Source organism: Polistes dominula, unplaced genomic scaffold (genome assembly GCF_049000335.1).
Source record: "Polistes dominula isolate Pdom_NZ unplaced genomic scaffold, Pdom_raw_medaka contig_286, whole genome shotgun sequence".
In the NCBI taxonomy this organism is placed as follows: Eukaryota; Metazoa; Arthropoda; class Insecta; order Hymenoptera; family Vespidae; genus Polistes; species Polistes dominula.
The window spans coordinates 451,817-467,500 of record NW_028300851.1 but is presented as its reverse complement, the minus strand read 5'-3'; the positions used below and the strand labels follow the sequence as shown (position 1 = coordinate 467,500).

Genomic DNA, 15,684 nt, shown 5'->3' with positions numbered 1-15,684 from the left:
TAATAATAATAATAATAATAATAATAATAATAATAATAATAATAATAATAATAATAATAATAATAATAATAATAATAATAATAATAATAATAATAATAATAATAATAATAATAATAATAATAATAATAATAATAATAATAATAATAATAATAATAATAATAATAATAATAATAATAATAATAATAATAATAATAATAATAATAATAATAATAATAATAATAATAATAATAATAATAATAATAATAATAATAATAATAATAATAATAATAATAATAATAATAATAATAATAATAATAATAATAATAATAATAATAATAATAATAATAATAATAATAATAATAATAATAATAATAATAATAATAATAATAATAATAATAATAATAATAATAATAATAATAATAATAATAATAATAATAATAATAATAATAATAATAATAATAATAATAATAATAATAATAATAATAATAATAATAATAATAATAATAATAATAATAATAATAATAATAATAATAATAATAATAATAATAATAATAATAATAATAATAATAATAATAATAATAATAATAATAATAATAATAATAATAATAATAATAATAATAATAATAATAATAATAATAATAATAATAATAATAATAATAATAATAATAATAATAATAATAATAATAATAATAATAATAATAATAATAATAATAATAATAATAATAATAATAATAATAATAATAATAATAATAATAATAATAATAATAATAATAATAATAATAATAATAATAATAATAATAATAATAATAATAATAATAATAATAATAATAATAATAATAATAATAATAATAATAATAATAATAATAATAATAATAATAATAATAATAATAATAATAATAATAATAATAATAATAATAATAATAATAATAATAATAATAATAATAATAATAATAATAATAATAATAATAATAATAATAATAATAATAATAATAATAATAATAATAATAATAATAATAATAATAATAATAATAATAATAATAATAATAATAATAATAATAATAATAATAATAATAATAATAATAATAATAATAATAATAATAATAATAATAATAATAATAATAATAATAATAATAATAATAATAATAATAATAATAATAATAATAATAATAATAATAATAATAATAATAATAATAATAATAATAATAATAATAATAATAATAATAATAATAATAATAATAATAATAATAATAATAATAATAATAATAATAATAATAATAATAATAATAATAATAATAATAATAATAATAATAATAATAATAATAATAATAATAATAATAATAATAATAATAATAATAATAATAATAATAATAATAATAATAATAATAATAATAATAATAATAATAATAATAATAATAATAATAATAATAATAATAATAATAATAATAATAATAATAATAATAATAATAATAATAATAATAATAATAATAATAATAATAATAATAATAATAATAATAATAATAATAATAATAATAATAATAATAATAATAATAATAATAATAATAATAATAATAATAATAATAATAATAATAATAATAATAATAATAATAATAATAATAATAATAATAATAATAATAATAATAATAATAATAATAATAATAATAATAATAATAATAATAATAATAATAATAATAATAATAATAATAATAATAATAATAATAATAATAATAATAATAATAATAATAATAATAATAATAATAATAATAATAATAATAATAATAATAATAATAATAATAATAATAATAATAATAATAATAATAATAATAATAATAATAATAATAATAATAATAATAATAATAATAATAATAATAATAATAATAATAATAATAATAATAATAATAATAATAATAATAATAATAATAATAATAATAATAATAATAATAATAATAATAATAATAATAATAATAATAATAATAATAATAATAATAATAATAATAATAATAATAATAATAATAATAATAATAATAATAATAATAATAATAATAATAATAATAATAATAATAATAATAATAATAATAATAATAATAATAATAATAATAATAATAATAATAATAATAATAATAATAATAATAATAATAATAATAATAATAATAATAATAATAATAATAATAATAATAATAATAATAATAATAATAATAATAATAATAATAATAATAATAATAATAATAATAATAATAATAATAATAATAATAATAATAATAATAATAATAATAATAATAATAATAATAATAATAATAATAATAATAATAATAATAATAATAATAATAATAATAATAATAATAATAATAATAATAATAATAATAATAATAATAATAATAATAATAATAATAATAATAATAATAATAATAATAATAATAATAATAATAATAATAATAATAATAATAATAATAATAATAATAATAATAATAATAATAATAATAATAATAATAATAATAATAATAATAATAATAATAATAATAATAATAATAATAATAATAATAATAATAATAATAATAATATTTTTATAATATTTTTATAATATTTTATTATTATTATTATTAATAATAATTATGTTATTATTATATTTCTTTTATAAACTACATAGTTGATAAGTTTTTGAGTAATAATTTAATTACCTAATTAGAATAGTTATTTAATAATTGTATAAAAATTTAACTGGCTGTCTGTATTCAAATTTTTATTATTCTAGATAATTCTTTTTAAAGTGAATAATGTGAATAAAGACTTCATTTTTACAAGGTAAAAATAATTTAATTTTTTAGCTTATAGTTAAATTATAAATTAAAAAAATTTAAAATATAATAATAGAAAAAACTTATGTCGAGAGAGATATTTGTTTTAAGTAAATAAATAAGAAAAATAAATTATAAATTCAATTCTGCATACTTATCTTGAGAATACTTTTGATTATTTTTACAGTATCTCTTATGCATTTAAAAGTTTCAGTACTGTTGAAGTTGAGTTTTCCAGTTCCTTTTATAATTTTTTCCGTGCCTGAATAATGTGTTTCAATACTTTTAGTCAATAAAGCAGATGCTATTTTACATATACATCCTCTAGCAGTAGTCTGTCCATAAATTAAAACACGAAGAAGAACCAACCAAAAAAAATATATATATATTAATTTGTGTGAAATCAATATAATGTAAATCGCTATTAGATTAAATGTAACTTTTACCAATGCTTCTTTTTTTGATTCTGACCTTTTTACGTCGTCATCAAATTTCTTAAAATCTTCTAATTCTGTAAAGGGCAATTTGACATATAATTTTGTTGTTGCATCAGATACGTTAAGCCGAGGAGTTCCAAATAGATTATTAGCAAACAACGTATTTTTCAACTCATCGAAGTTTTTTTTCAAATTGTACTGTAAGCTCTTTTTTTCACTAGATAGATGGCGTTTCATTGAATCATCTAAATCACGTAGCTTTTTGTCCAAGTAGTCCTTAAAAGATTCTAGAAAAAGAAAAGTACTTTTAAAATCTATATCTTTTTAAAGTATCGAAAAATCTTGATCGTCAATATAATTTTGATTAAAATTCAATCTTACACAAGTCAAACACTTCATCACTTATATCAATTAGCCTAATGTATTATTCTGCGATTCATCTGTAAAACAAATTTATCAAGTTTTCCTGGTATTACACGTAAATTATAAGAATTTTTTAAAAGTTGCAACTTTTTCAATTTAAAAATATCTAATTCATTTAATTAATTTCATATAATCATTATCAATCATACTTAGTGAATCTTTATAAATATCCCAATCAGTAATTTATTACCGGTAGAATTAGAAAATTTTTTAATATTAAAATATATTTTCCAGCTGTCAAAAAACTAGTCAGATTAAATTAAATTGATAATTTTTATAATTTTCACTTAAAATACAATTTTTTAAATAATGAACAATATTATTCATATTTTGATCAATTTTATTATTACTTTCGTCGTCTGTACTCTTCACGTCCAAAGTTGTAAACGCACGATTTAAGCGTCTCTTTGTCCATGTTTAAAATTATCTATTTTAACATAGATTAAGAGTCTCATAATATACTTATTATAGTTGATATTAAATAAAGGTTTCTGATTAATAAAAAAAAATGTTTACCTGCGTAAGCCAGAATTTTGATGGTGTATGTTAGCCAATTTATTTTTGCATCACGTAATTCACGAGCATATTTTTCCAGCTTAGCATAATCATTGGGTGGTGGATATTGGCATGAAAATCCATCACTTACTACCGTGATTCACTTGCTTGGTATCAGATCAATATCTTTCTTAACATTTGAATCATTGACTGTGAACTCAACTACTGCATACATATTTTTTTCACTAATGTTCGCCATCTATGAGTAAATATATTAAATCAAACAATTAATATTATTTAAATCACTTTAGCCTTACCAATTATAAATATTATTTATTTGCTTAATCACTATTTAAGATTATAATGAAATTAGCAAATATCTAACAATTTTATATTTTTTTTTTATTATTTAAATAATAGCTAACACAAATCATTTTTTTTTAATTGCACTTATAGTTTTTAAAATTTTTTAAATATGAAGTTTTTTTATGATTAAAACAAAATTTTATGATTAAAAAAACTCCTATAAAATCAAATAATAATTAACTTAATTAATTATACACTTACCTCATAAATTTTGGAGTAGCAAGTCGGCAAATCAGAAGAAACACACGACACCAAAGAACTAATGGAAGACACTAGACACACACACACACTTGTTACACTTGACGTTGCGTAATAGACTACAGGCCCGACCTAAAAAATTGATAGGTCATATGATCCCGCAGGAAACCTGTATTGGACGATAGAAGGGCATAAAATAATAATTTTTAGCACTATGCTATGACTTGTAAGCTGTCCAACTGAGTGCAGGTGAGAATTAAAAAGCACAAAATTACCGGGTGCTTTTTTATCAAATGATTTTTTACGGCATTCTTACCACCTATAGATCCATCGAAAATAATAAGAAAACACGTAGTGCCGTTAAAAAATAGTAAGCCACAAAGTCGGAAAAAATTTTTGATTTTCTGAAAAAACCCTGGGTCTATTACATTATTTGATTTTTTACGGCGTTTGTTTCATACAATTTAAATACCTATTTTAATTGATTATTCCGCAACGCCGTGAAAAAATCATGCAACAAGGGAGAAACATCCAGGGTTAAAATCCACCTTTTTCCACGGGGCTGGGGGATAATCTGAAAATCAATGGCATCAGTTTCAGTTTATTTTTTAGCCCTCAAAAGTACTAATTAAAATAATGCCGTTTAAAAATTGTGGTTTTTTGGATGTATATCAATTATTAACTTAATTTAATCGTCTATTTGATTTTTACAGTTGTAAAACTATTTGACTCTGTACGGCAACTTGTTTTTTAACCTGATATTGCTAAGTACAATTGTTCTGTATTATTGCTGATAAAAAAAAGCTGTTCTAAAAAAAAATATGGAGAAAACAAAAAATAAAATTTTTTCAATTTTTGTAAAAGTTTAAGTTGTCGTACATTAAAAACATAAAGCAATTTCTTAAATGTTATTGTGGTTTTTAAATAGTACAAGGGTTAATGAATTAAAAAAAATCATGCCGTTGATTTTAATGCAGACCATTCTTTCTAGCAGATAAAAATAAGACTACTGTTTTAAGGGGTACTTCTGGTCATCTAATACTGTACGGCATAAACATATTTTTAAGAGGAGCAGTTAATGATATGTAAAAATCATTATGCCGTATATTTAAAGTAAAACAGTGTGAATATTATATACTAAAAATAAAAACTATCATACTCAGTATTAACATTTTTCTATAATTTTTGATGAAATATACTTCAAACATTGTTATAATTAGTTTATATAGAAAATAATAATTAGAAATAAAAAGTACTACAATTTTATTGAATAATTGCACATATGTTTTATGAGTAAACAATAAAATTGCTGATAGCTAACTTAAACTACACAATATTTATGTGGAAATATATATATTTTTATTTTATGACTTGCTTATTTATTATTGAAAGTACAATTAAAAATAACTAGTATTATTAAACTAAAAAGTTATTATAAAGAATTTTTTTTTTGTTACGGAATTCCCAGCAAGAAAAAATAGTTAAGTCTAAATAATAAGTAAATAATTAAGTAAATAATAAGTTAAGTCTATTGCTGTGTATTTGGTTGTACAAACATAGCTTGTCGTGATGAAAAAATTAGGTTTTTTACCTTCACGTAAGTATTTTCAACAATTATTTTTTCTGGTTATTATAAATTGTTAAATCAATAAATTTACTCATGCCTATATTGGTTTTTTGTGCTGTTATAGCTATTGATTCAATTCGAACTTATTTAACAAAAACAAGTATTCCTAGTCAAAATCTTCCTTTAGGATCATCCAAAGAATGTGCTTGTCCAGTAGATCAAATAGATTCTCGAGAAGAAAGAATACGTAGAAGATCAATTAAATTAGTGACAGTTAATGATATTGCAATACTACAACAACATATTTACAAATACCACTTAAACAATTCTTGTATGAACAACTCATTCCAATTATTTGACCATTTCTTAATATTCTACCAGTTATTTCATGTGCATTTCCTTTAATATGTGAGGTTTGTAAACAAAAAGTTAAAATACTTATAATATTACAATCACGACTTGGTACTTGCCCACACTTAATAACATGTCCAGCATTTAATACACTTTTACCACCAACAAAATTTTTATTGCTTTGTTTTGTAATATGTTTATGTAATATACACATACACATACACATACAATATGCGTATATATTATATTGTATGTATACTTCGCGTTCGTACTACCCTCCTGAACACTATATGTACATATTAAAAATGTAAAGTAAAACATAGACAAGCATTTTAATAAATAAAACATTCATTTAATAATTAATATTTATTATTTGATAATTATTAATTTTAAAGGAGAGTTCATTTTACGAAGCAAACAACATAACAAGAAAATAATATATATTTATTCTTTTTATTACTTTTTTATGAATATAAATTACAAGATTTGTACGACATTGATTTTTTATAGACGATTGCATTAAATAGAAATAAACTTTCTAAACGCTGTACAAAAAAATGTCGTACTAAATATCACCCAACAATACATTTTTTAACATGAATTTTTCTGAAGTTTTTTTCGTCCTACAGACCCTTGGACCAAAAAAATTTACGGCATGTGGAAAAATGTTATCTATGCATAAAATACTTTTAAAATAAATTAATTTTATGTAGTATCAGATCATCCCCCAGCCCCGTGGAAAAAGGTGGATTTTAACCCTGGATTTTTCTCCCTTGTTGCATGATTTTTTCACGGCGTTGCGGAATAATCAATTAGAATAGGTATTTAAATTGTATGAAACAAACGCCGTAAAAAATCAAATGATGTAATAGACCCAGGGTTTTGTCAGAAAATCAAAAAATTTTTCTGACTTTGTAGCTTACTATTTTTTAACGGCACTACGTGTTTTCTCATTACTTTCGATGGATCTATAGGTGGTAAGAATGCCGTAAAAAATCATTTGATAAAAAAGTACCCGGTAATTTTGTGCTTTTTAATTCTCACCTGCACTCAGTTGGACAGCTTACAAGTCATGGCATAGTGCTAAAAATTATTATTTTATGCCCTTCTATCGTCCAATACAGGTTTCCTGCGGGATCATATGACCCATCAATTTTTTAGGTCGGGCCTGTCGTCTATAACTCTTTTGTTTGTCACGAGTCGACTTTTCTTTGATTCTTGGAAATAAAAATAAAACCATTCTTCGAAGTTTATGAACACTAATAATTTTTCTAGAAAAAATTGAAGTATTATTTCATAACAGTTATTTATGCTTACATTAATCAAAGAATTTTACATTTTATAAATGTTAATAAAGAAACATCATTGTTAAGTAATTTTATTATTACAGTCAATTTCTCCGACTTTTCTTTATATACACTCAATCCCTGATGCGTGTTTTGAATGCTCGATAAAAATCGCGCGAAATCTTTCAGTTATTCTGTCACATTTTTAAGAACACTAAATGCAAAAAATTTTACAAGTAATACATGTTTATGCTGTTATTTACAAATTATTATTTATAATAGATTTGATGAATAGTTTATGAATTCAATCACGTATGCAATAAAGATATTGCATAGAGATTTTTATTGCTATTTGTTGGAATATATAACTAAGACTCAAGAGCAAAAATCAAATCTCTTTGGTTCTCTTGTTTCTTATCTAGATAAGCATCGTTTATTGTAACATGTATGAGCTTGCATGCTATGGAAATCGGCTGACATCATAGATGTCACCGATATAGAGAGTGAGTCGTATGCCTAATATGTGTGGACCTTTGTTCCCAGTGATCCCATTCGTACAATAATTATAGTCAAAATAGCCCTGAAATCGGGTTTTTGAGCTATACGGCTGAAAAAAATATGGAAATTATCAGAAAATTGCGTAGAAAACTGTGGGCAAAGTAAAAAAGTTCTCAACCACCGGGAAAGGAGTGAAAAAAATTAAAAACTACCCCGAAATACGATCTTTGGATTATATGTTGAAAATATCAAAAAAAGTTTAAATAAAAGTTGTAGAGCATAAAATTTTAGGCCTATCTCTCTCAAACCATTTTTCCCATAAAACGCACCCTTTCACCCCTACGACGGTTTAAAGTACTAAAAAAATGAAAATGCCATAAAAAATACAAAAATTGGACTTTTTAAATATTTTTTTTTCGATTATCTTTAAAAAACTACAAAGAACAATCGTAGGAAAAAAATTTTTTTTATCCCTTCTATTAAAAATCAAGGGGGGAAAACAATTTTTGCTCGATATTTCACTTAAAACAAGTTATTTAAAAAATATTTCTTTTTCATATAAATTTTTAATTTTTTTTTTAATTTTAGTGTTGAATTTATATTTATAGATATTTACCTGTTGGAAATATCCCAATTTAAGGACAGGTAGTTAGTCCCTTAGTCTTACGCGAAAGAAACAGAAAATAAAGCTATCTTGCTCTTACTTATTGTGACGTTGCAGATCACCATGGCACGCATGCGCAAACTCTTAGCTTACATGCGTGCAAGAGAGACAGACAATATATTGTTGGCTTCGTCTCAATGAAAACAATATAACGCGATAAAACACTTTTTCTTATATATATTCTTTTTTTTTCTTATATATTCTCTGTAGCTCGAGAGTCTCGCGCGCATCTGTGACAGCATGATAGATTTTTGAAAATATCTTAAAAAGTAAGCAAAGGAAAGCGATTTTTTATAAATTATGTTTTGTAGACAATTTATTTGCTACAAAAATGGTCCAGTACTAAAATATTTTATCTTTCTTACTTTTCGAGATATATTTAAAAAATTAAAAAACAATTCCCACCTTTTCTTACATTTTTGAAAATATCTCAAAAAGTAAACGAAATAATGCGATTTTTTTTATTAATTATGTTTTGTAGACAATTTTATTTGCTACATAAAAGGTCTAGTACTAAAATATTTTATCTCCTTTATTTTTCGAGATATAATAAAAAAAAGTATGATTACTCTCTTACCTGATACTTTTTATTAAGTTTCATCACTGAGACTTTTTTAATGACTGTTTAAAGTTAGAAGCTTGTAACTGAAAGAAGGCTGAGTTAAATATAGACGGGGATAAAAATAAATTTAAAAAATAAATTTTTTCTTACATTTTTATTTTTATTTTTAATAATTAAATAAGTAACTATAAAATTTCCTCCGAGATATTTATTAAATTAATAATAGTGAAAATCTATATCTTTTTCTTCGTAATAGTCATTAAAGCCGACTTCTTCTCCGTCATCGTCTGGAATGTCATTAGCTTCTTCAGGCTCGGACTCCAAATGTACATTAGCATCATTAATTTCCTCAATTGTTTTGGTAATGATAGGTTTATTAATACAAGGGCCTTCATCCACACAACTTGCACACATGTAAGTACAGTGAACACCGGCTTTTCTGCATAAACATAGATTTTTTTCACACTTACTTTTGGTACATCTGCATGATATCTGAAAGAATTTTAGAACGTTAATTGTGAGTGCAGATACCTTAAAAACTAATATGTAGAATGATATTTTAACACTTTTAGCCATTTATAGTAATTTCGATATTAAACTTACCAATTTTAGTAAATCTTCTGGAGCAGGTTCCAATTCAGACTTGATCGGAATCATGAATTGCTTGTTTCGTTTCCAACCCCATTGTTTAGCATCTAGAGAAACTCCCAACCACTGTTGAATCTGATAGTACACTCTTTTTGACGTGTTCTGTTAATGCTGATCGAGAAGGAGGCAATGAAGCCAATATTTCTTTTTTAGCCTTCGCTAATGAAGCGCTATATAGTCGGTATCTGAGTTCATCTATAGGTAACTCATTCCACTCGTTTTTAGCGTAAAAATTGCCCATAACTCTTTCAGCAACAACGTAAAATTCGTCTACATTACTATCCTTTTTGTAAAATATTGAAATTGAATCGCGTAATTTGTCATTATTTTGTAGTAACTCTATAATCGTTTTTTTCCCTTTATTGTAAATAGCACTCGTTGAATCACAACCGGCAAACGCATGAGAAACAATATAAATGGTTTCAATTTTTTATAATATTCTGTCGAATATAGTACTTTTTTTTACCAGTTGATGTGATTTTATAGAAATACATTGTAGTGTCCTTGGGAGTAAGGCCAATTAACAACAAGAATAAATCGATATCGTTTCCTACCACTACAACTGGTGGATTTGTTGAACTTCCGCGTTTCTCGATATCAATTTCCTTGTTGACAATCATGCTATCGGCATCTTCATTAGCTATTACTGTTTGTACACCATTTGCAATTAAATAGTCTGACAATAATTGTACAAATTTAAATTTGTTCGCAATATTTGCCAGAAATTTAGCTTGTGTAGTGATCATTAACTTGTCTAAGGCAATTTCCACATCAGCTGCCATGCATTGTTCTTTACGACGTAATCTTTCATAAGATTTGACTCCAATGATGTCATCGCGGTATCCATCAAATATCACAACGGCATCTTCTCGGAAAAATTTAATGATGTAGGACAAGTAGAGACCGAAAATTTCGTTGTAAGTTTTTCCACGAGACCACACTACTTGTCGTAATAACCAACCCCCATCAACAACAAATGTACAATTGTCCAGAATGAATTGAGATGGAATAGTGGCTTCAAATAGCGTATATAAATCACATTTTCGGTTTTTTTCTCATCCAACCTTTCTCATCAAACAGACTCAATGGAGATGGAGCAAGCTCATACTTCATTTCTTTCTTCACAGCTTCAGTATTATTGCCGATACCTACTGAGATTCTTTGAAAGAGTAAATGGCTATCAATATTGACATACGGTTTACCATCGTTCAGATGAACTTCTGTGCCAGCATTTGATAAATTCTTGACTCTGTATAATCGTGAAAGAGAAATATCCTCAGCATTTTTACCAATCATCTTGGCCATTGCCTGTTGTCCTTTTTCAATTGCCACATGGCAATTAATTTCTAAATAAATTTAACTAGAATAAATAAAATTAAAAAAAATAGAAGTTTCTGAATATCTTCTTTATCACGTGAGATTCTGCTCTCCGCAAGATCAACGTGTTCCGATGTTTCAATATTACAGTAGTTTTCAAGTTTCTCCATTATTAGGAATGCAGCGGGCATTGCAAGCAAGTGTCGCTTAACAACACTAGGCGTTACTCCTCTTTCATGTTTGAGATCCGTTCCAAAAAATCTGTTGAGAGTCTGTTCAATAACCATATTATAGGAAACGCCTGCCCACGCTTTGTCAGATCTACGGATAGTGAATCCACCCTTCGTAAATTCTTCGAATTCCACAGGATCCATTATCAATTCTAGATTTGCCATGTCTTGTAAATAGATCTTTGCTGTTTTTGCATAGGCATAATGACCTGCAGCATGAAATAAAGGTAGAGCATCTCTCACAGATAGAAGATGTAGCTTACAATCACCTAACCTTTCAGCCTCAACAATACGTAATGCAGTAAGTACACATTTGAAATACTGAATCCACAGCTTAGCTGTGGGACCATTACTCTCAAGGATATCAAGTTGATTCATAAATGCTTTGGTCATTTCGATAATTTTTTTCAGTTCTGCAGTCGCCTCTTGTTATTGTCGGCCATTCTTCCATCAATGTTACCATATGTTCTTTCCACTCTGGAGATCCATCAATTGTGCTACAAATTTTAATCCCAAGGGCTGTGAATGTCAAAATGTGAGCTCGAAGTGCTCGGGCAAATGCATGCCCATACAACATTTTTTTTACTGATTCTGGAGCATATATAACAGACCATAATTCTTTGATTCCACTACCTTCCATGGTGTAACCAATTGCTCTTAAGTACTAAGTAAAATAGATCTTGCTTTCCAATAGAGAGGTTGATCGTAAGTGACAAAAGTTGTTTTTTGTTGCAATCTATTGGTTTCAGAAACAGCATAATGTAAAGATGTGTTAAGGGTAGTTAGGTTCGAAGGAGGAGAACTGATAAAAGGTACACAAACGATAAGTGATTCTTTCATCTTTGTATTAGAAGACAGTATTTCATCATTTGTCAAAACTTCCATGAATCCTCTCCAAAATGGTATTTGAGGAATTTCAAAATATTTACTCCATAAATAAGTTCCATATGGCAACGAGAGTGATGGCGCATCCCCAAGATCAAGAGATGCAGTGCTAACGAAAGTAATACCTTTCATTTCAGTTCTATCAGGATTCTGATATGGAACAATTTCTATTTTTTTTTGCAATGCAATTTCGTTTGCTGCGGGCATTTTTTTTAATTTCTTCGAACCACCCTGATATGATATATTTTTCTTTGGACAGTATGCTGCAATCCCGCCTAAACAATGAAAGGTTTCTTGTCCGTCCAAAGTACCTACGTTATGATCCGTGTTATCGAATACGAATTGTACAAACGTATCATCATCGACAATCATTTCGGGTAGATCTTTGATTGTAGAGGCTTCAAACAATTGTAAATTATAATAAGTAGCACAAATCCCTAATTTTGGAAGTAAATCAATTATTATTTTTAAGCCAGTCTTTCTGTGCACATAGGTTGCATTTGTCAGTTACAAGTTAGAAATAAAAGACTTAGGTCGAATCATGCTGATGATACTATGAGCGATAGTATCTAATTTTACTGGATTATGATCTTCTTCTTCACACTTTTCACTATATACAAGTTTACTTAAAAAATTTTGTAAAAGCGGCGGAATACTTGTTGACACATAATCAAGGAATTTTGGCGGTGGAGTATACGATTGATTTTCTAAATTCATTTCTAGAATTTGGTCCGAATCATCTCTGCAGCAATATTAATAATAATGAATTTCGGTTGTTCATTGACAAGATTATTATCACAAAACCAATCACTAGATATCTTGGGAATTTTCAATTGCTTGTAATATACTTTTGTTTCTCTTCTCCGGTGTCGATCGTGATAAGGTAATTTTTTACATAAAACGGACAGTATTTATTTAATAGTGTCAAGTGAATCATAAAGGTGATTGAGGTGATTGTTTAATTGATTGAATATTATTTCGTTTCATCATGAATGTTGACGACGTTTGTACTCTATGTGGGAACCCCATCGGCGACTCCGAAGTATGTGTTATTGGAAAAACCCAATTAAGCACGTTTATTAAGAAGAGTAAGAAGAGAGAAGACATCTTATGGAAATTTTGGGAAGGAAAAGAATCTGTGCAAGTTCACAGCACTTGTAGAGAGCGATATTCTGCCAGACTTCCTCAAACACCAGTGAAAAAAAGAAAGCTAAATGAAGAAGAAACGGTGGAATCTCCGGTACCATCATCTTCTCAATGTTCGGTATTACGATTGCCGACTAATAGTGAGTTCGATTTCAAAAACAAATGCTTATTTTGTAACAAGCCTCTAGATTCAAAGCATAAAAAAGTAATCCAGGTTCAAAACGCTTACCTGAGATACAAACTGCTAGAAATTGCTGAAAAGCGGAATGATGATTGTGGGAGAGAAATAATTTAAAGACTAATGAGCATTAATTGTCTTGTCAAGAGTGAAGCCTCCTATCACAAAGTATGCTATGGTCGATTTGTTTCGTCAGTTCATACAGCACCTAAAATATCTGCTACAAAACAGCGATTAGAAGAAGCATTAAATAATGTAACAAATTTCATTGAAACTTCACACACTTATCGCTTTGGCATGAATGAATTGCGAGAAAAAATAAGAGATGATTACATTACAAACGAAAACGTTTTTTAAAAGATTGAAGGAGAAGTATGGAGATGATAAATACATTGATCGACACCGTGGAAGAGAAACAAAAGTATATTACCAGCAATTTGAAATCCCAAGATATGTAGTGATTGGTTTTGTGATAATAATCTTGTCAATGAACAACAGAAATTTATTATTATTTACATTACTGCAGAGATAATTTGGACCGAAATTCTAGAAATGAATTTAGAAAATCAATCGTATTTTCCACCTACCCGAGCCTGAAGAAGCTAATGACATTCCAGACGATGACGGAGAAGAAGTCGGCTTTAATGACTATTACGAAGAAAAAGATATAGATTTTCACTATTATTAATTTAATAAATATTTTGGAGGAAATTTTATAGTTACTTATTTAATTATTAAAAATATAAATAAAAATGTAAGAAAAAATTTATTTTTTAAATTTATTTTTCATCCCCGTCTATATTTAACTCAGCCCTCTTTCAGTTACAAGCTTCTAACTTTAAACACTCATCAAAAAAGTCTCAGTGATGAAACTTAATAAAAAGTATCAGGTAAGAGAGTAATCATATTTTTTTTAATATATCTCGAAAAGTAAGGGAGATAAAATATTTTAGTACTGGACCTTTTTTGTAGCAAATGAATTGTCTACAAAATATAATTAATAAAAAATCGCTTTCCTTTGCTTACTTTTTAAGATATTTTCAAAAATCTATCATGCTTTTACAGCTGCGCGCGAGACTCTCGTGCTATAGAGAATATATAAGAAAAAGAGAATATATTTAAGGGGTTACATGGGTTTCATCCGGGTAAAAACGGCGTATTTTCAAGATTTTTTTTTTCATATAATATATGAAATATTTGATTCAAATTTTTTATTATCCTAACCCTTTCGGTACGGAGGGGCTGGCCGCGGTTATACATTCGTGGGACGAGGAAGTTTTCCACGAGAGGGGTTGCACTCTACGGCGGCGTAAGCCGCGAAAGCGTGTTTTGCAGCATTCATAGAAATTTCGTGCGTGATTGACACTAAACTTTTCATTCAGAAAAGCCGGGAATTTTAAACACAGAATAGTAAAGTAATGCGTACTATAGAGAGTAATCATACCCACATACTTTACGTGGGTGCCACTAGGCGGCAGTGGTAGCACCCACATAACTTTCTGAGGATGCCGCCAATTGGCGACGGTAGGATCCAGAAAATGTTTAGTGGATGCCGCCAATTGGCGACGGTAGGACCCAGAGAATGTTTAGTGGATGCCGCCAATGGGCGACGGTAGGACTCAGAGAATGTTTAGTGGATGCCGCCAACGGGCGGCAGTAGTACCG

At 25.4% G+C, this 15,684-nt stretch overlaps 2 protein-coding genes and 2 long non-coding RNA genes across 4 annotated transcripts in view; all 4 read right to left on the bottom strand.

Moving 5' to 3' along the window:
- LOC107073434 (vitamin K-dependent protein C-like) overlaps positions 1-15,684 on the bottom strand; it is a 71,572-nt gene that overhangs the window by 14,505 nt on the left and 41,383 nt on the right. The window lies entirely within an intron of this gene.
- LOC107073499 (uncharacterized) lies at positions 2,565-3,646 on the bottom strand. The gene is made up of 3 exons (XR_001476761.2): positions 3,587-3,646; positions 3,215-3,492; positions 2,565-3,103 (listed from the first exon to the last, which is right to left on the bottom strand). It is a non-coding gene; the product is annotated as an uncharacterized LOC107073499 (long non-coding RNA).
- Positions 3,971-4,897, bottom strand: LOC107073498 (uncharacterized). Its single transcript, XR_001476760.2, has 3 exons — positions 4,691-4,897; positions 4,145-4,382; positions 3,971-4,055 (listed from the first exon to the last, which is right to left on the bottom strand). It is a non-coding gene; the product is annotated as an uncharacterized LOC107073498 (long non-coding RNA).
- On the bottom strand, positions 7,763-10,350 carry LOC149033819 (uncharacterized). Its single transcript, XM_089171837.1, has 3 exons — positions 10,219-10,350; positions 9,006-10,107; positions 7,763-8,498 (listed from the first exon to the last, which is right to left on the bottom strand). Exons 1-2 carry the CDS (start codon positions 10,270-10,272, stop codon positions 9,832-9,834), a joined length of 330 nt encoding a protein of 109 aa, XP_089027963.1. The 5' UTR covers positions 10,273-10,350; the 3' UTR covers positions 7,763-8,498; positions 9,006-9,831.